This window comes from Pan troglodytes, chromosome 4 (genome assembly GCF_028858775.2).
Source record: "Pan troglodytes isolate AG18354 chromosome 4, NHGRI_mPanTro3-v2.0_pri, whole genome shotgun sequence".
NCBI classification, from domain to species: domain Eukaryota; kingdom Metazoa; phylum Chordata; class Mammalia; order Primates; family Hominidae; genus Pan; species Pan troglodytes.
Window position 1 is genome coordinate 69,538,931 of NC_072402.2, and position 19,240 is coordinate 69,558,170.

Genomic DNA, 19,240 nt, shown 5'->3' on the forward strand with positions numbered 1-19,240 from the left:
GTTATATGTGTGTGGATTTTTTGGTTTTGGTTTTGGTTTTAAAGACAGGGTCTTGCTATGTTGCCCAAGCTAGATTTGAACTCCTAGGCTCAAGCAATCCTCCCAGCTCAGTCTCCCAAGTAGCTGCGGACTATAGGCATGTGCCACCATGAGAGGCTCAAAAAAAAAAAAAAAGTTATAAAAAACATCACAAAAAAGCCTCTCTTGACTCCACTTCCCCCTCTAGCATTAGACCTCTTTCTCTCATTCTCTTTATAGTAAAACCCCTTTAAAGAGTTGGTCAAAACTGGGCGCAGTGGCTCACGCCTGTAATACCAGCACTTTGGGAGGCCAGGGCGGGTGGATCATGAGGTCAGGAGATCGAGACTATCCTGGCTAACATGGTGAAACCCCCGTCTCTTTAGCCAGGCATGGTGGCACGCACCTGTAGTCCCAGCTACTCAGGAGGCTGAGGCAGGAGAATTGCTTGAACCCAGGAGGCAGAGGTTGCAGTGAGCCGAGATCACGCCACTGCACCCCAGCCTGGGTGACAGAGCGAGACTCCATCTCAAAAAAAAAAAAAAAAAAAGAGTTAGTCACTTTACTGTCTTTAATTCTCCCCTCATTATCCTCTCTTGAACCCAAGAGATAATGCTACTAAAAATGCCCTCCTCAGGGTCACCAATGACCTCCAAATTGCTAAAATCAGTGGGCAGTTCTCAGGCTTCAATCTTCCTCTTAAAAATACCTTTTTCACTTGGTTTCTAGGACAACCCACACTCCTGGCTTTCCTCCTACTTCTCGTCACTTCATTTAAGACTCCTTAGCTGTGTCCTTTTCATCTCCCTAGCCTCCTTTTCACCTCCCTAGCCTCCTTTTCAATGTTGGATACCTGAAGGCTTAGTTCTTAGACCTCTTCTCTACAATCACCTCCTTGGTGATTCCATATGCATAAATACCCTGCTCACTTGGGTGTCGTCTTAGTTTGGGTTCGGCCAGAGCCAGACTCTGAGGCAGAGGTTCAAGTGCAAGCAGTTTATGAGGGAGGTGATCCTAGAAAACCCTAGTAGAAGAATGGGGAAGTGAGACAAGAAAGGCAGCCCATAGAGGGTGTTATTAAACAAGTGTCCAGTGAATCCTGCTAAGAGTTATGCCTGAATTTCATTATTAGGAGAGTGAGAGAACTGGAGTATTTATACATTAACTTCTACCAGTCAGTGGTTGCCGGTCACTCCACCAGGAAGTGCATTCTGTACTTCTGGGCTACCATGCATGCAGAGTAGGCTCCAATGGCTAGAGAAAGCCCAGAGGCAGAGAGACAGAGAGACTAGCCATTGAAGGTCAGTCCTGCAAGCACTGAAATGGTAAGGCCCAAGGGGGAATGGGGGAGGCACTCACAACGTCTGCTCTGTAGTGTCATAAATGTGTAATAGGCATGTCAAACATAACATGTTCAAGACTGAGCTCTTGATTTCTCCTGACCCAAACCTGCTTCTCCTACAATCTTCCCCATTTCAGTCAGTGTAAACTGTTCTTGTGTTTACCTAACCTTTTGAGTATTTGACTCTTCTCTTTAATATTCCACTTTCAATCTGTTAGCAAATCTTGCTATCTTTAACCTTTTAAATACCGCCAAGCTCCAGCCACTTCTCAGCATTCCACTGCTACCTTCCTAGTCCAAACCACCTTTATCTCTTGCCTGGATTAATACAACAGGCTCCTAACTGATCTCTCTTTTTTTGCCTTCTGCGTCTATTTTCAACAAAGCTGCCAGAGTGATACTGTTAAAGCATAAGCCAGATCATGTCACTCCCCAGTTCCCTCTGATGGCTCCTGTGAAATCCCAGGAAATCCCTGGTTCCCTTTGTGAAATCCCCAGTTCCTTCTGATGGCTCCTGTAAAATCCCAGGAAAAGCCAAACTTCTTACTTTGACAAACTTGGTCTTCCACAATCTGTTCCCTGTTACTCTCTGCCCTTTCCCCTCAGCTGTTTCAAGAGTACTGCAGGCATCTCCCATCTGGACACTCTTACGCCTGCTATGCCTTCTGCTTGATGGAGTTCCCCCACGTATAGCCATTTCCCTCATTTCTTTCAGTTTAATTATTACCGCCTCAGTAAGGCTGTCCTGGCCAACTTATCTAAAAACTGTCATCCTCAATGCTTTCTATCTCCCCTCCTGCTCTTTCTTTCTTTCCTTCTTTTTTTTTTGAGACAGAGTCTGGCTCTGTCACCAGGCTGGAGTACAGTGGCACGATCTTGGCTCACTGCAACCTCCCCCTCCTGGGTTCAAGCGATTTTCCTGCCTCAGTCTCCCCAGTAGCTGAGACTAAAGGTGCACACCACCATGCCCAGCTAATTTTTGTATTTTTAGTAGAATTGTGGTTTCACCATGTTGGCCAGGATGGTCTCCATCTCTTGATCTCGTGATCCACCCACCTTGGCCTCCCAAAGTGCTGGGATTACAGGCATGACCGACCATGCCCGGCCCTCTTTTCTTCCTTATCACTTATCGCTACATAATACAATGAATATTTTACACATTTATTTTTGTCTGGCTTCCCTCTCACTAGAGTGTAAGTTCCATAAGGACAGAGATTGCTGTCTATTTTGTTCACTGCTGTATCACCAGTCTCTAGAATAGTGGCTATTGCATAGTAGGTGCTCAACAAGTATTTGCTGAGTGAATAATCTCACTGAAGAACCTGGAGTAAGTATTATCATAATAGTGTGCACTCCATTTGCACATGGCTTTTCACTTACACTCATGTCCTGCCCATCTTCCATGTTACCACAGAGTCTTCATAATCATGATTTCTCATGGCTATGGAATCTTCTGTCCAGTGTATATGCTTTACCTGACCATTCCTATATCATTGGATCCCATAAGTTATTACTAGTTCTCCACACTATAAATAACATGACAATGAACATTTTTTTGGTTGTAGTATTTCCAATATATGATTTATTTTTAGGGTGAATTCCCTAAATCACTAACTAACCATTTTTAAAGTAAGAAAATACAATTTTGAATTGCTATTTTAATGAATGTATTCAAGAGGGGGGAATCAATTTTTAAAACCAGTGAGCAGCCAGGTGCAGTGGTGCATAGCTGTCCCCCTTGCTACTTAGGAAACTGAGGCAGGAGGATTGCTTGAGCCCAGAAGTTCTTGAACGGCCTGGATAACCATAGTTGAGACTTCATCTCTAGAAAAAGCAAAACGACAAAACCATTGGGCTATCTTTATGAAGCTCTCCTACAGACTGAGTTCGTGCTCTAGCCCTGTCCTCCAGGGAGATCACAGCATACAGCACCTACCAGAAGGTGACGCTATGCACTGCTCCCTCGAATATTTCTTCCGCCACCACTCCTGGCTTTTCATGAGAAGTTATACTAACTTAATTCACCAAATATTTGTCGAGTGTTTATTATTTATAACACACATGGAGGAACTTTAAGGATCAATGTGATATAGTATCTGACACCAAGGAGCTTGTAACTAGGACTCCCAAGATTTCACTACATCCCAGAGTTTGTTAAGCCTCAAATCTTTATGTATCATACTTTTGGGCTCCAAGAAAGCTGCTAGACCCATTCATTTCATGAATTCCATATACCTCCAAGTCAGTGCTTCCAAATATTTACTCTCAAATCTACTTCTCCTGTAATTATTTACTGGTAAGGCATTAAAACTGGAAACTGGGAGTCATTGTCAATTCTTCCTCTCCCATGTCCCGTCCTGCTCTCACCCATACCATTGATCACAAGGTTTTCCAATATCCTAAGACATTTTTCAAATGCATCCTCTTCTCTCCATTCTCACTGCCACTTCTCCTTAGTTGAGATGAACATCATCATCCAACTGGACCATCTGACTAACATTTTTTTCTGACTTCCTTGACTCTCCTTACTTTCCAACTTCAATTCACATTCCACGCTGAAATAAGATCATATTAATCACTTGCATTAATGGCTTGCTTAAAGCTCCTAAACGACTGAGCGCAGTGGCTCATGCCTGTAATCCCAGCACTTTGGGAGGCTGAGGCGGGCGGATCACGAGGTCAGGAATTCGAGACCAGCCTGGGCAAGATGGGGAAACCCCATCTCTACTAAAGATACAAAAAAAAAATTGCCGAGCATGGTGGCGTGTGCCTGTAATCCCAGCTACTCAGAAGACTGAGGCAGGAGAATCACTTGAACCCAGGAGGCAGAGGTTGCAATGAACAGAGATCACACCATTGTACTCCAGCCTGGGTGACAGGGCAAGACTCCGTCTCAAAGAAAAAAAAAACTCTTCAGTAGCTTTCCAATACCTAAATGACAAAATCCAGATATGCAAGAAGATTTTCCATGATCAAGCCCCATCCACCTTATCTCTTTCCCATGACTCTGTGGGTGCACCTCATGCTCTAGCTTTGCTGAATTACTTTTAAATCTCCAAATACTCCCCACACTGGTTCATGCTTCCATGTACTTTCTATCCTATCTCTCTTTCTGGAGTTCTCTTTCCCCCTTCTCCTGTGAAATTGCTCCTCAGACCTCAAGACCTATTGCAAGCTTTTCCTGCTCAATAGACCCTTCCTGGATTCACTGGGCACAGGTAAGCACATTCTTGCAGCCTTACTCTGGACAGCACTCATCAATTGTTTCCTGTCTGCCTCTGTTAAACTGCTGTAAGTTCCTTATCAGGCATGTGCTTACACACACACACACACACACACACACACACATATTATATATTATATATATATATAATTATATAATATATATAAAGGAATGAAGGCCAGTCATGGTGTCGAGTGCAATGAAGCAAAACTCTTCCTCAAAAGATAAAAAAAAAAAGGAAGGAAGGAAAGAATGAATTAATAGATAAATAGATAAATAAAGTGGGAGGAAGAAAGGATCCTAGAAACATGAGACTAGAGTAGCAGAAGGAAGAAGTCAGAAGGGCAGCAACAGAAAAAAACACCCACATCCGCTGCCACTTCTTTTGTTTGTGACAACAGATGGGACATAAAATATTCAGAAGCCAAGTGTATCATCTCTTATGAGAAATTTCTAATCAGCCTAAAAGGGGGCTCATGATGACTGTCAACCTTCACTATCAGCTTGGAGAGCCCAAGGGAATTCCAAACTGTGAGCTATAAAAATAAACCCCAGCCAGCAGGGACCCATATTGGAGCCTCCTTTGTAGAGATCCAGAGCACTCGGCGCTTTGTATTTCTTTATTTTTTTTTTTCAACTTTTTAGACTACTGTCCTGGGAGCTGCTCCTGGCACTGAAACTCTCTGCTTTCCTGGGAATCTCCTCTATTATCTTATTCAAACTGTCCTTATATTCCTAGAAAACCGGATGACAATTCTGGGCAAGTTGGTTTGGTGTGGGGGCCATATTTGTACAAACTGCTATTTATTTTCCTGTCCCTTTTTGCACATACTGTCCCAGAACCAGCGGGTGAGACTGTTTCTTTGACAATAGAGCTACTTTGTAGCAGGTTATGTATAAGGAGGGCATGTCAGTGAGGCCACACAAGGCACCCACCCACACCCACACAGTGGGAAAATGCCATGCTCTCTGAAACTCACGGGGACAAGTATGAAGTTAATTTTGTAATACGACAGACAAGAAGTCTTTGGAACCCGAGAAGTAAGTCAGTATATAAACACTAATTATTATTCCACCTTTTTTTTTTTTGTCCTTTCACATAATATCCTGTCCACAGAATTGGGCACTGTCTTGCTCCCGGCTTGTAGAAACTTCTCGGCTTAGCTAGCTAATGTCTCTATGGTGGATATGTCTGTCAATTTTCTCCCTTCCCAGAGACTTCTTTGGACCTTTGGCTCTGCTGAGACAGTAGTGGCCCACGTGACTCAAAGGGTTACAGCTCACTGACGCGGGCATGCCCTTGACTCAAAGGTAGTTCATTTTCAGCTGGCTAGTAATTAAGTATATTCTTTCTCTTTAAAATTTGAACTGAAACAGAATGAAACACATGGGATGGAGGCGGTCAATAACGTTGAGAGTTTATGTAGATGTGGGACTGGCAACAACCATTTTTGGCCATGATATACCTTCTGATAATTAAGTGTGGAAAACCTTTTTGCAGAAAGAGGTATAAAGATGGAACAAATTCAAGAAAAGTAGAAATGAGAAAGCACACAGCCCCAGAGAAAGTGAAGATCGAAAGAATATCATCTTAAGACCCAGCCCTACTTCCCTGCTGTGGGTCCATAGAATTCCCCTGTACTCAATACATGTGAGTACTCAATTCCATGTGAATTCCTGTAAACAGGTTCTAAACCTTGGGACAGCCTCTTCTGAGCCTCCATTTCCTCATTTGTAAAACATGGAAGGACTAGATGATGTCAGTGCTTCCCAAAGTGGAACCTTTAAGACTCATGAGGTTGAAATGATTTTAGGGCATGGTAACAGCCTTAAATAGCACTGAATCACAGCGTAAAAACATGATTCCCATTTCAGCTCTCCTTTAATTCTCCTAATTAAGGCAAAGAGAAAGTCTGAGATTGATTGTTAGCATGTTTTAAAAATTACTTTGTTACTTGTAATTTTCCTTTAATGTTTTTTAATTTGTTTGCATTGTATTTATTTTTACCATCACCTTCTATTCATAGTAAGTGATACTGGTTTTTATTGTTGTAATAACATTAAATACCTTTTTTAAATAAGATTAATTAAAAAGTAAAGTTATAGCAATGGCAGCTACCATTTTGAGTGGTTACTATATGTCATGTACTTCACATATATTATTTCCAATTTCCCCAACAATTCTAAAAATCATTATCTCTATTTTACAGCTGAGGCAACTGAGGACCAAAGAGATTAATATGCCTAAAGTCAGAAGCCTAGTAAGTTACTGAATGAGTATTTCAGATAAATTTGTCTGGTCCCCAAGTCCACGCTTTTCCTACTGTCCCATCCTGCTTCCTTTCTATTGGAATCTAACATCTGAACCCACACTTGTATAAAACTTCTCAAAGTTGGCCTTATGCAGTAGCCTTTGCTCAGACTGTAGCTCTGTGACCCTTCTGCAGCATTGGACACTTTTTTCTAAATTCCTCTCCTTGTTTGGCTTTATCCAACTTCTCTTGTAACCTTCCAAATCACATCTTCTGTCTCGATTTTTGGCCTTTCATCGCCCTATGTGTTTCATCTTTTGTCTTTCATGCTGGCTCTAGACTACTGAAAAGCAACATTAGTCCCTATGAGATTTGAGTTACAGATGGATGTACTCTATGAATAAGGATTCAAAAGCTGCTCTTTTGGTGCTGTGTGTTAAAATTTTCCAATGCATGCCCTCTGACCAAGACAGCTAACTTCTAGGAATGTATGCTGAGAGAAATCATACGTATATGCAAAGAAGTATGGAAAAGAATAATCTCTGTAGCATTATAATTAAGAGCAAAACTTTAGAAATGATCCAAATGTTAACCAATAGTGGCTAAGTTAAAGAATTTATGCCGCAGCTCTATGTGAAACAATATGTCCTCTTTAAAAGATGAGAGTATAGATAATAAATACACATATATAGATAATATATACACGTAAATATATTTTAAAAATCTATATTTAATGACATTGAAAAATCATAGTGTTCATGGAGCAACAGTGAATGATTCCATTAGCATATTTAAAACTAATCCGGCCAGGAGCGGTGGCTCATGCCTGTAATCCCAGCACTTTGGGAGGCCGAGGCGGGCAGATCACGAGGTCAGGAGATCGAGACCATCCTGGCTAACATGGTGAAACCCCGTCTCTACTAAAAATACAAAAAATTAGCCAGGCGTAGTGGTGGGTGTCTGTAGTCCCAGCTCCTCGGGAGGTTGAGGCAGGAGAATGGCATGAACCCAGGAGGCAGAGCTTGCAGTGAGCCAAGATCACACCACTACACTCCAGCGTGGGCAACAGAGCGAGACTCCATCTCAAAAAAAAAAAAAAAAAAAACTAATCCATACATAAAATGTCAACTAGGATGTAGAACTAGTTACTAAGTGTAAAAAGGTTGCTCATCACCCTTCTCCACAGTCTCCTTCAGTGACTGCATCCATTTCCACAATCTTCTCAATGCAAATCCTGGTCTGACCTCATGCCCTTGTCCATGACTGGAGCATGCCCAGTAGACAGCTCCTTCTGGATGTCAGTGTTTTCACTCAACTTTTTCCCTCCCAAATTTGCTCTTTCTCCTATTCCTATTAAAGGCATCACCTGTTTTGGTTCACATAGTCAACTAAAGCAAGGTCATTGCCTTCGTCCATCCTTCCATCTTCAGTTCTACATCCAATCAGTTACCAACTCTGATGGTTTATTTTATGTCAAATTGACTGAACCATGTAGTGCCCAGACATTTCATTAAACATTATTATGGGTGTGTCTGTGCAGGTGTTTTCTCAGTTGAAGACCTGAATAGAACAAAAAGACTGAGTAAGGGCCGGGCACGGTGGCTCAGGCCTGTAATCCCAGCACTTTGGGAGGCCGAGGTAGCGGATCACGAGGTCAGGAAATCGAGACCATCCCGGCTAACATGGTGAAACCCCGTCTCTACTAAAAATACAAAAAATTAGCCGGGCGTGGTGGCGGGCACCTGTAGTCCCAGCTACTTGGGAAGCTGAGGCAGGAGAATGGCATGAACCCGGGAGGCGGAGCTTGCAGTGAGCCTAGATCTTGCCACTGCACTCCAGCCTGGGCAACAGAGTGAGACTCTGTCTCAAATAAATAAATAAATAAATAAATATAAACTAGCCGGGCAAGGTGGCACATGTCTGTAATCCCAGCTACTCGGGATGAGGCAGGAGAATCACTTGAACCTGGGAGGCGGAGGTTGAGGTGAGCTGAGATCACGCCATTGCACTCCAGCCTCGGTGACAAGGTGAGACTCCATCTCAAAAATAATTAATTAATTAATTTAAAAAAAAAAAGACTGAGCAAGTGGGAACTGCTTCTGCCTGACTGCCTTTACCTGGGACGTTGGTCTTTTTTGGCCTTCAGACTCAAGCTGAACGTGGCTCTTCCTGGGTCTTGAGTTTGTTGGCTTTCAGACTGGAACTTATACCTCTGGCTCTCCTGGGCCTCCAGCTTGCTGACTGTGGATCTTGGGGGCAGTCTCCATAATTGTGTGAGCCCATTCCTTGTAAGTGTCTCTCTCTCTCCCTCTCTCTCTTTTCTATTGGTGCCGTTTCTCTGGAAAACACTAACACACCAATCCTCCAGATTCTTCTCTTTGGTATCACCAGCTCCCTCCTCTTTTCTATTTTGACTGACATCCACCTAGCTCAGGATATTCTTCCCTATGGCTGAACCATCACCATAGATTCCTGATAGCTCCCTGTCTCCTGCATCTCTTGCTTTTCAACCTTCATTCTCATCACTATATGGTTAACCTTCCAAAAGCCCAATTCTAATCACAAAAATTTTAAAGTCTTCATTGTAAGAAAAACAATCCAAAATCCTTGGATAACGGTCAAAGTCCCCTATGATTCAGCCACAACTAAGTTTTCCAACCCTTTACCCTACTTCCCCTACTGTTAGGGTAACTGTACTATATGTCATTTCCCCACATTAATGCGTTTGTTCACATTCTCCTCTAACTAACCCCCTAACCCTCCTCTGTCCTATAATCACTGCCCATCCAAAATCTTATCCTTCCTTGAGGTGTAGCTCAAATTTGGTCTTCACTTAAAGCCTTTCACCGTAGTCCTAAGGTGGAAGAGTCTCTTTCCTTCCTTTAAGCTCATAGCTTTTCTCTTCTATGTTTATCAAATTCTGGTTTGTATTATATTTATTTGTACACAACTTCTCTTCCCTTATCCTTGAGGATGAAGGTTGTATCTATTTCATCTTTATATCCCCCAAGGCCTAATATAGTGCTTCTGTTGTTCACCTAAATGAATAATAAATGAATATTCTCTCAAGTGAAATGAAATTTGAAAGTTAAACGTAGCATGGAAACCTGACACAATACCTCATAATTGATTTTAAAATACAAATAATACTTAGAGTACCCATTTGTGGCAACTACCAAAAAAGTACTATTTTAAAAGCTGTCTGCAGTATGTGCAAGTTGCTGTAGGCAAGTATTTCTTAGTGTTACATGTTGTTAGTTAGAATCACCTGGAGAGTTTTCAAATACTACCCATGCCCAGTCCCACTCTAGACCAATCACATCAGAAGCTCTGAAGGTGGGTTCTAGGCACTAATTCTCTTTTAAACCTTCCCAGGTAATTCTAATGTGCAGTCAGTTGAAAACTATGGCTGTAGGGCATGGCAGCTGCATTGATCTCAGTTTGTGTATTGGGATGGGCAGGAATGAACTTCTGATAAAGATACTTTAGTTGATCTTTGGTTGCACAGAGGCAAGGCAAGGCAAGGCTTATTAAGCAACTAACTAACATTTGTTGAGCACTTATTAATCCTTATGATACCGTATGAAGTAAGCACTGTTATTGGCTGCATTTTATAAATGAAGTATCTAAGGCTCAGACAAGTACTGTAATTTACCCAGATGAGTAAGCAGAGTAGCCAAGATGTGAAGACATGAACCCAGATACACAGGCTTCAGAGCAAGAGTATAGAAGACGTGAAACTCCAGTGACTTGGGAGTGTGTGGGTCAGTTGCGGTGGGGAGGTACATGTATGCAAACATGTATGTGGAGCTTCTTCTATAAAGGCCAACCACAGGGATTGGAGGGGCATGGGATTGGGGGTTGGAGAAGAAAAGGAAGCAAAAGACAACTCTAATATAAGAAAAGAGGGGCCTTGGAGACATGGTGGCTGGCCGAGTCCAAGCAGAGAAAATGTCAATCAGGGCCTCTAGGGAGACGGTAGAGTCCATGGGTTTTAGGACTCAGTAAATTATGCCGAGCTGTAAAGTGTTCTTTTTCTGTCTTGTAAGTCCCTTATGATAATCCCCAGACTTCTGCTAAGTTACAGGTACCTTGGGGAAGTGCCCACAATGGGGTCGGAGCAGCAGAGGGGTGCTGGGCTCTCCATATGGTTTCTCCCTGAGGCCAAAGTGCTGGGCGCTGCTAGTCCAGAATCTCAGAGTGTCCGGTAGCCAAGCAAATGGGGAGTGAGGAGCCAAACAATGAGAGCTAGGGCAGGGTGGACTGAACAGAAAAGGTTCTGAGATCAAATCCCTTTTTCTCAAATATGACAGAAGTCGCAGCCTCTGGATGGAAGGGAAACTGGACCCTGCTATCCAGAGACAGCGCCCATCGGGGGGATCTCCTGTCCCGCACTGTGCCATTGTTACTGAGACACAAATGTAAATGGAAACTATAAATATGGGCTTGGGAGATGAGGTGGCTTGGTTCCAAGCCACGCTCCACTCCACTTCTCAAGGGCCTCACCGGAGAGGACAGATTCTTCTCATGTTTGAGTGGGTTTATCTGCATGGTATGGTGGAAGGGTTTTTGGAGTCAAAAACCTCTAAGATGGAACTGAAGACACATTTGCCTTCTTTGGATCTCAGTTTCTCTATCTGCAAAATGGAAAAAAATATTGACCTCACATGGTTACTGTGAAAATTAACTGAGAAGACCACAGAAGGCGGCTGGCACAGGATGTGGGCCTTGCAGGGGCTCTGCTGAGGTCACTTTACTTGCTTCCTTGGCCCTGGCCACCTAATCCCTCTCCTACACTAGGTCCCAATACTGCCAGGGATGACCCTTGGGAAGTCGGATCCTACCTTTGGTTAGGGAGTGAATCCCGAGCTTCACTTGGGAGAAGTTTCCACTTCCGATTTCCCCTCGAATTCGGTAGAAGCCTATCCGTTTCCCCAGCGTGATCTCCCTCACCACCTTCTCATCCTGGGACATGTCCTGTGTCAGTTTCTCGAAGGGCGTCAGCTGGCGGGGCTGTCCCTCCTCACCCTCCTTGCTGCTCTCGGTCTGACAGCCACTTTCTACACTGTCGCGCCGATCCCACCGGGCATAGTGGGGGTTCACCAGGCCACCTCCATTCATATACACTGCAGTCATTGTCCACGGGGGCTCACGTCTCCATCTCAGTGAAGAGGCAGGTTGTGCAGGAGCAGAAGAGGCTCAGAGGGTGGGAGATGCCAACTGAGGACAGCAGGTGCCCAGGGTTCAAAAGAGTTTTCCTGAGAGCTGAGCAGCCTCCCTCTCGGCTTTAGTGAGAGGAAGGCAGTGAACGTGGTAGCTGAGTCTGCCCAGCCCAGCCAGGAGCTGCTCGCCTCACTCAAGACATTTCCCACCTTCCCTCACGCTGAACTTGCAGGCTCTAGCTGTACAATTAGGCACATGTTACATACCCACTGGCCTGATGGGACTCCAGGAACTTTCTGACCAGACGTGGAGTCTGATGCTTTGTGGTAGGTGGCTGTGCCCCAGGACAAAGGCTTCTGTTTGCTATTTCCCTTGATGGCCAGAGAATCTTGCATTCTGGTGTGTAAATGCCCCTGGGAGGCCCCCAAGTCCCTGCCGCGGGATCTCATCTCTGACCTTCATTTCATGCTTCTCTTTCTGTCAAGCTGCAGGGCGCTGGAGACCTAATAATCTGGACCCCAGGAAAGAAGAAACTTGCAAATAAGCCTTCTGGTCACACAGGCAGCCAAAGAAGGATTTAATCCCTGCAATGTCACTTTAGCCGGCCTTTATTTAGATGAACCTTCCTCTAAGCCGTGAGCTGTCTTGAAAATTTGGCTGGTTCATCCTAAGAATAGAGAGTAAGAAATTTATTAGCCTATGCTAATGTACTGTACAGGATTTGTAATGAATGTGAAACTGCTTTGTAAGCGTTGATCTAAAAGTACTCCACAAATTTATGACTCATATCAGTAGTAGATGCTTGATTACCTGTGATCTAGTAAGAAGAAAAGAGTATATACACACACCTCTCAACCTACATTTTAGAAAAGCCCCTAAGGTCTGTACATATTTCTAGCAAAACAATTTTTCTATTCCTTAAAGTTTAAGAAAATATGCACATTGCCTTGTGTTGCTTTAAAACCAAATTTTAAAAATAATATGATAGCAATGATGAAAGATTCTGGATTACTAATGGTTTTCAAAATTTCTCATATTTATTCAAATAATAATATTTTATCTCCTTTACTACTTCATGTTCTTGCACAACTTGTCCTATACTAGTTGCTTCCACTCTTTCTTCCTATGTCATTTTATGACAAAGGCTGATTTTTCCTCCTACATTCACTTTTTGAATTTTTCTGAGCAGGTGTCAGTTTCTAGGCCCAGCACCTTATTTTGAAGATGTGGAAAAGGAGGGTTTACAGCATTGCCAGTGATAAGAAATGCTGCCCACCTACGATGTCATCTGGATGTTTTTTTTCTGCACTCTCCAGCAAGAAATACTCTCTTCCTCTCTGAATTCCCACAGCACTTCGTGCATTTTCCAAAATGTCCCATCTCAGTGAAGGTGGGAACTGGTTTTGACTCATATGTATGTCCTGCTCACCTCCTCTCTCCTTCAAAATGGAGTATAAGTTCTTACATATAGAAAGTGTTTACTAAGTAAATATGTGTTAAACTTGATTTTTGGACTTGAGCATTCCAAACCAAAAATTTGACTGAAAACATGAGAGACTGCCTTGGAAGTATGGATTTCCAACTCTGCTCAATAATATCACATTATTACAATTAAGTATAAATAAGGCTTCCTAACCTTATACTTAAGGTTAAGTATGGGGTTGCCAAATAAACATAAATAAGGGAAGTAAAGAGGAGGTTGATGCCCAGTACTGCTCCTATTTCTGGATAGGGAGAAAGGAATCTGGAAGAAGGATGACGAACATAGGCTTAAAAGGACCAGGTATCAGCAACTAAGCACATCTCTAGGTTAGAGACCGATTAGGATGTTTTTTAAAAACATTTTTAAGATAAAGTTCCCCTTAGCAGGGTGTGGTGTTGTACCCCTTAGCAGGGTGTGGTGGTGTACCACTTAGCAGGGTGTGAACCTGTAGTCTCAGCTACACCTACAGACTGAGGTGGGAGGATGGCTTGAGCCCAGGAAGTGGAGGTTGCAGTGAGCTGAGATCAAGCCACTGTACTCCAGCCTGGGTGACAATGCCGGACCCTGTCTCAAAAAAACAAAACAAAGCAAACAAACAAAAAAGGTAAAGGTTCTTAATTAGAGTGAAGAAAATCTAAGTCACTGATTCTTCTTCCTTTTCTTTACCCACCTCTACCTCCCAAAGTGCTAGAATTACAGGTGTGAACCACTGTACTCAGCCAAAATCACTGATTCTTAATCATCCTGGGCTCACAGACTCCTTTGAGATGCTAACAAAACCTATGACTTTATCCCCAGGAGGAAAAAAAAAAAAAAACCCTCACCCATACAATTTGCATCCAATTTTAAGATGACATTCTGAAACCCATCAGGTTAAGAATCTCTGTGAAAGTCAAGTGGCACTAGATCTCCCCAGATTCCTGGCAGAAAAACACCATGCAGCTTATGACAGACTAGAATGAAGTAGTAATTCTGCAAGAAACTTTAGCATAACCTAAGGAAAAAGAAAAATATAGATTTTCCATAGAATGCAGTACTTTTGATCACTTTGTGTTCTAACAGACTCTCTGAAGAACTTACTGGCTCTGTGTCCTCATTACTGTGCTGTCCTTGTTACTAATGTACTTGGGCCACAACTACATCAGCACTAGGAGGGCGCCGGGCACAGTGGCTCACACCTGTAATCCCAACACTTTGGGAGGCTGGGGTGGGTGGATCACCTGAGGTTAGGGGTTTGAGACCAGCCTGGCCAACATGGTGAAACTCCATCTCTACTAAAAATACAAAAATTAGCCAGGCATGGTGGCGCACACCTGTAATCCCAGCTACTAGGGAGGCTGAGGCAGGAGAATTGTTTGAACCCAGGAGGCAGAGGGTGCAGTGAGCTGAGATCATGCCATTGCACTCCAGCGTGGGCAACAAGAGTGAAACTCCGTCTGAAAAAAAAAAAAAGCACCAGGTGGGCAGGAACTTGTGCTTTACTCTTCCCTCTGTCTCTGGGAGTTCTGTGCAGTAGTTGATAAAAGTTTGTTGAAGAAGGAATGAACTAATTTACCAATTAATCCACCATTACAATTAGGTAAGATTTAGTAGAGGTAAATATTTTTGTTTTTTAACTACTAACACTATCCTAGAATTTAACTATCTCAGTTTATTTCAGTCCACATTTCTAAGATTTGGGCTCCCTTTACTAGCTATTAGAATTCCTGGCCCCATCTTCTTGTGGAGGTAAAAGCTTAGTCCAAAGTCCATCATCCCCCTGAGAACTGTGACAGAACTGCTTCGAAATGCAAGTCTCCCCCATCCCTGCCCCTTTGAAAGAATCAGCTCCCCACAGGCACCAGGCTTCCTGCCTCTCTCTGCACCTGCTCCCCTCCATCTCCTGCCCAGCTGCGGCTTCAGGGCTTGTTCTCTGCTTTCCTCTTCCCCAACTCTCCTGATTTGGGGTCTATATCCTGAGCTCTATTCAGGCCCTGGGATTTACAGTAGAGTTTGAGACTTCAGGTGCCTCCCAGGAATTCCTCTCCCTCCCTTCCCAATTCAACAGAAAGGGAGGGCACAGGTACAATTGCCAAATATGATCAGTCTCTGTCTTGAATTACGTACCCTAACACCTACAAATGAAACTCTTGCAAAACGGTCTTGAACCAATTGTCTTGCCTTAGTGGTCGAGGAGACAGTTAATCTTCCATTTAGATCAGATAAAGTGTTTTTGTTACACTTTTACAAATGTTGCTGTGGTTTGCATTGAGGATGAATTGCAACTTGGGACAGCTAGCAAGTCAGTTGGGGGAAAAGCCAAACCCCTATCTCACTCCTACTTCAAAATAAGTTCCAAATAAATCATCTAAGTAAATGTAAAATAAACAAAATCATGAAATACTAGAAAAGAATCAGAAATTTTTTTATGGTCTCAGCGAAAGCCATTAAAGAAAACATTGAATTTGACTACATAAAACTGTAATTTTCTGTTTGCCCAAAAGTATCATAAACAGACAGGCAAAAATCAAATGATAACCTGATAGGGAAAACTTTCCAACAAATATAATAAACAAATAAAAAATAAAAAATTTTCTAAGTAAAGAATTTTACAAATTGATTTTAAAAATACCAATATCCAGCCAGGCGCGGTGGCTCACTCCTGTAATCCCAGCACTTTGGGAGGCTGAGGTGGGGGATCACGAGGTCAAGAGATCAAGACCCTCCTGGCCAACATGGTGAAACCTCGTCTCTACTGAAAATACAAAATATTAGCTGGGCGTGGTGGTGCACACCTGTAGTCCCAGCTACTCAGGAGGCTGAGGCAAGAGAATCACTTGAACCCAGGAGGCGGAGGCGAGACAGTGCCGAGTGCCGAGATAGCACAACTGCACTCCAGCCTAAAGGCAGAGCGAGACTCCGTCTCAAAAAAAAAAAAGAAAAAGAAAAGAAAAATACCAATATCCTCCCAAAAAAGAAAAATGATGAAGAACATGAGCAGACATTTCACAGAAAATACAAATGACTCCATAATATATAAAAATGTACTCAACCTTACTTATAATTAAAGAAATACCCATAAACTACACTAAAATTAGATTTTTCACATATTAAATTTGAAAGCTGCAAAAAGAATTTTGATAGTGCAATGGTGAGAGATAGTATGGGGAAACAGGAATTCTCATTCATTGTTACTGAAAGTATAAATTGGTACAATTGCTTGGAAGGTAATTTGACTGTAACTATTAATTACAAGTGTATGTGTTCTTTGCTTCAACAATTCTACTTCTAGAATTTCTCTTTGCACACATGTGCAAAGATGTGTATTTCTGACATAAAGATGGATGTGAAAAAGAATGGGTTACAGTATCCAAGATATACTGTTAAGAGGTGGGAAGAGTGTTTATAAAGTGATAATCAGGAGTGTGAGAAAGGGCCGATTGTGGTGGCTCACAGCTGTAATACCAGCACTTTGGGAGGCTGAGGTGGGTGGATCATTTGAGGTCAGGAGTTCGAGACCAGCCTGACCAACATGGTGAAACCCCGTTTCTACTAAAAATACAAAGAAATTAGCCAGGCATGGTGGCACACACCTGTAATCCCAGCTACTGAGGCAGGAGAATCGCTTGAGCCCAGGAGGCAGAGGTTGCCGTGAGCCAAGATCACGCCACTGCACTCCAGCCTGGGCAACAGAAAGAGAATCCATCTCAAAAAAAAAAAAAGTGTAAGAAAGAGGAGGGAATCCCTAAAAACAGGTAGAGTTATTGCATCTGGTGAAGGGACTTGTTGGACAGGGGAATGGAGTGGAAAAAAAGGTATACTTTTTACTGCTTACTTTTTCATACGATTTACATTTTTTTCATGTGCGTATACTTACCTTTAAAAAGAAAATAGGCTGGTTGTGGTGGCTCACACCTATAATCCCAGCACTTTGGGAGACCGAGATGGGTGGATGGTTTGAGTCCAGGAGCTCAAGACCAGCCTAGGCAACACAGTGAGACCCCATCTCTACAAATAAAATAAAATAAAATAAATTAGCTGGGTGGCACACACCTGTAGTCCCAGCTACTCAGGAGGCCAAAGTGGGAGAATCACTTGAACCTGGGAAGTCAAGGCTGCAATGAGCCAAGATCACCCCACTGCACTTCAGCCTAGGCAACAGAGCGAGACTCTGTCTCAAAGAAGAAAGAAAAAAAGAAAAGAAAAAGGAAACAATTAAAAATATTTAATGTGTTGCCACCTTACATAGTTGGTGTACAATAAGTTTGCTTTACTTTTGGTTACACAGGAAAATTATCATACCTGATTCTCTAATATCTATTGGATTGCTTTTAAAATAAAAAGATAATTCAGGACTTCTGGTGAAACATGGAGAATTTAATGATCTCATTTATTTCTACTTTATTCCAAAAAACAAAAAACCTCAAAATGGCAAAATAAGAGGAGGAAAGTTACAAACCCATGAGGATAAAAAGAATAAGAGTGGAGGCCAGACATGCTGGATCACCTGAGGTCAGGAGTTCGAGACCAGCCTGGCCAACATGGTGAAACCCCGTCTCTACTAAAAATATAAAAAATTAGCCAAGCATGTGGCTCATGCCTGTAATCCCAGCTACTTGGGAGGCTAAGGCAGGAGAATCACTTGAACCTGGGAGGCGGAGGTTGTAGTGAGCCAAGATTGCGCCATTGTACTCCAGCCTGGGAAACAAGAGTGAAATTCCATCTCAAAAAAAAGCAGGCGCGGTGGCTCACGCCTATAATCCCAACACTTTGGGAGGCCGAGGCAGGCGGATCATGAGGTCAGGAGTTCGAGACCAGCCTGGCCAACAGAGTGAAACCCCGACTGTACTAAAAATACAAAAAAATTAACCCGGCATGGTGGCGGGCACCTGTAATTCTAGCTACTCAGAAGGCTGAGGCAGGAGAATCACTTGAACCCGGGAAGCAGAGGTTGCAGTGAGCCAAGATTGTGCCATTGCACTCCAGCCTGGGCAACAAGAGTGAAACTCCAACTTAAAAAAATAAATAAATAAAAATAAGAGAGGAGATAGCAGCAGAGAAATGTCAATACATTTTTGGGGAGATGGAGAGATGGCAAGAAAATTAGTGATAAGCAACTTTGCAGACAAGGAAGAAAACTGCAACCTAAATTCCTACATAAGGGCATGCCAATGAGACTCACCTTTCTGAGTGCTCAAAAAGGCTTCAAACTATAAGAGACCAAGTACCTCAAAGGTTAGAGGAATAAAGCAGGATCAAAATCATGGAAACTGTTTGAAGTTAGAGCAGTGAGACCCCACCCCCCGCCCCTGCCAGCCTTTCCCTCCTCAAAGATAGGTTGTTACTTTCTCTACCCCACCCCAACTCAGGAACACAAGGCACAGGACAGAGGATTAGGTAAAAGTCTGTGTTGTAGAATCCCTCATTCTCTTCTCCTTGCACTCTCGGTTCCCAGAATGGAGGAAAATAAGCATAAAAACCTCGAGGTTGGCTACTCCTCTTTTGGATAGACTAACTCAAGAGAAAAGACTTTCTGAAACCTACATTTGAAAGTTCTCCATTAAGAAAGCCACACAGCCATCTACCGCAAAATCCTCCAAGTGCCAGTTTCATGCACACGCAGGGAGCTTCCAACCAAGTTTCAGTGCATTCTGCTTAGAATGAATGACTGAATAAATGTTCAGTCAAGAGGCATGAGACATCTGAGGAAAGGCTCCAAAATGAAAGAAAGAAACCATGCTCAACCTAAACAACAATCTCTACAACTTGGAACTTGAAGG

The 19,240-nt window shown here is 42.9% G+C and overlaps 1 protein-coding gene across 6 annotated transcripts in view; it reads right to left on the minus strand.

Annotated features, from left to right (window-relative positions):
* The window catches only part of NIM1K (NIM1 serine/threonine protein kinase), an 88,319-nt gene that overhangs the window by 22,942 nt on the left and 46,137 nt on the right, over positions 1-19,240 (minus strand). For 3 of the 6 annotated variants that reach the window (XM_054684390.2, XM_063810497.1, XM_063810496.1), the window contains 2 exons: positions 17,338-17,468; positions 11,680-12,665 (listed from right to left, as the gene is read on the minus strand). In XM_054684390.2, the coding sequence (XP_054540365.1) occupies positions 11,680-11,971 (292 nt within the window). In that variant the 5' untranslated portion in view covers positions 11,972-12,665; positions 17,338-17,468. The remainder of the gene's footprint in view (positions 1-11,679; positions 12,666-17,337; positions 17,469-19,240) is intronic. The other 3 variants (XM_526936.7, XM_054684392.2, XM_054684391.2) reach the window with 1 other exon arrangement.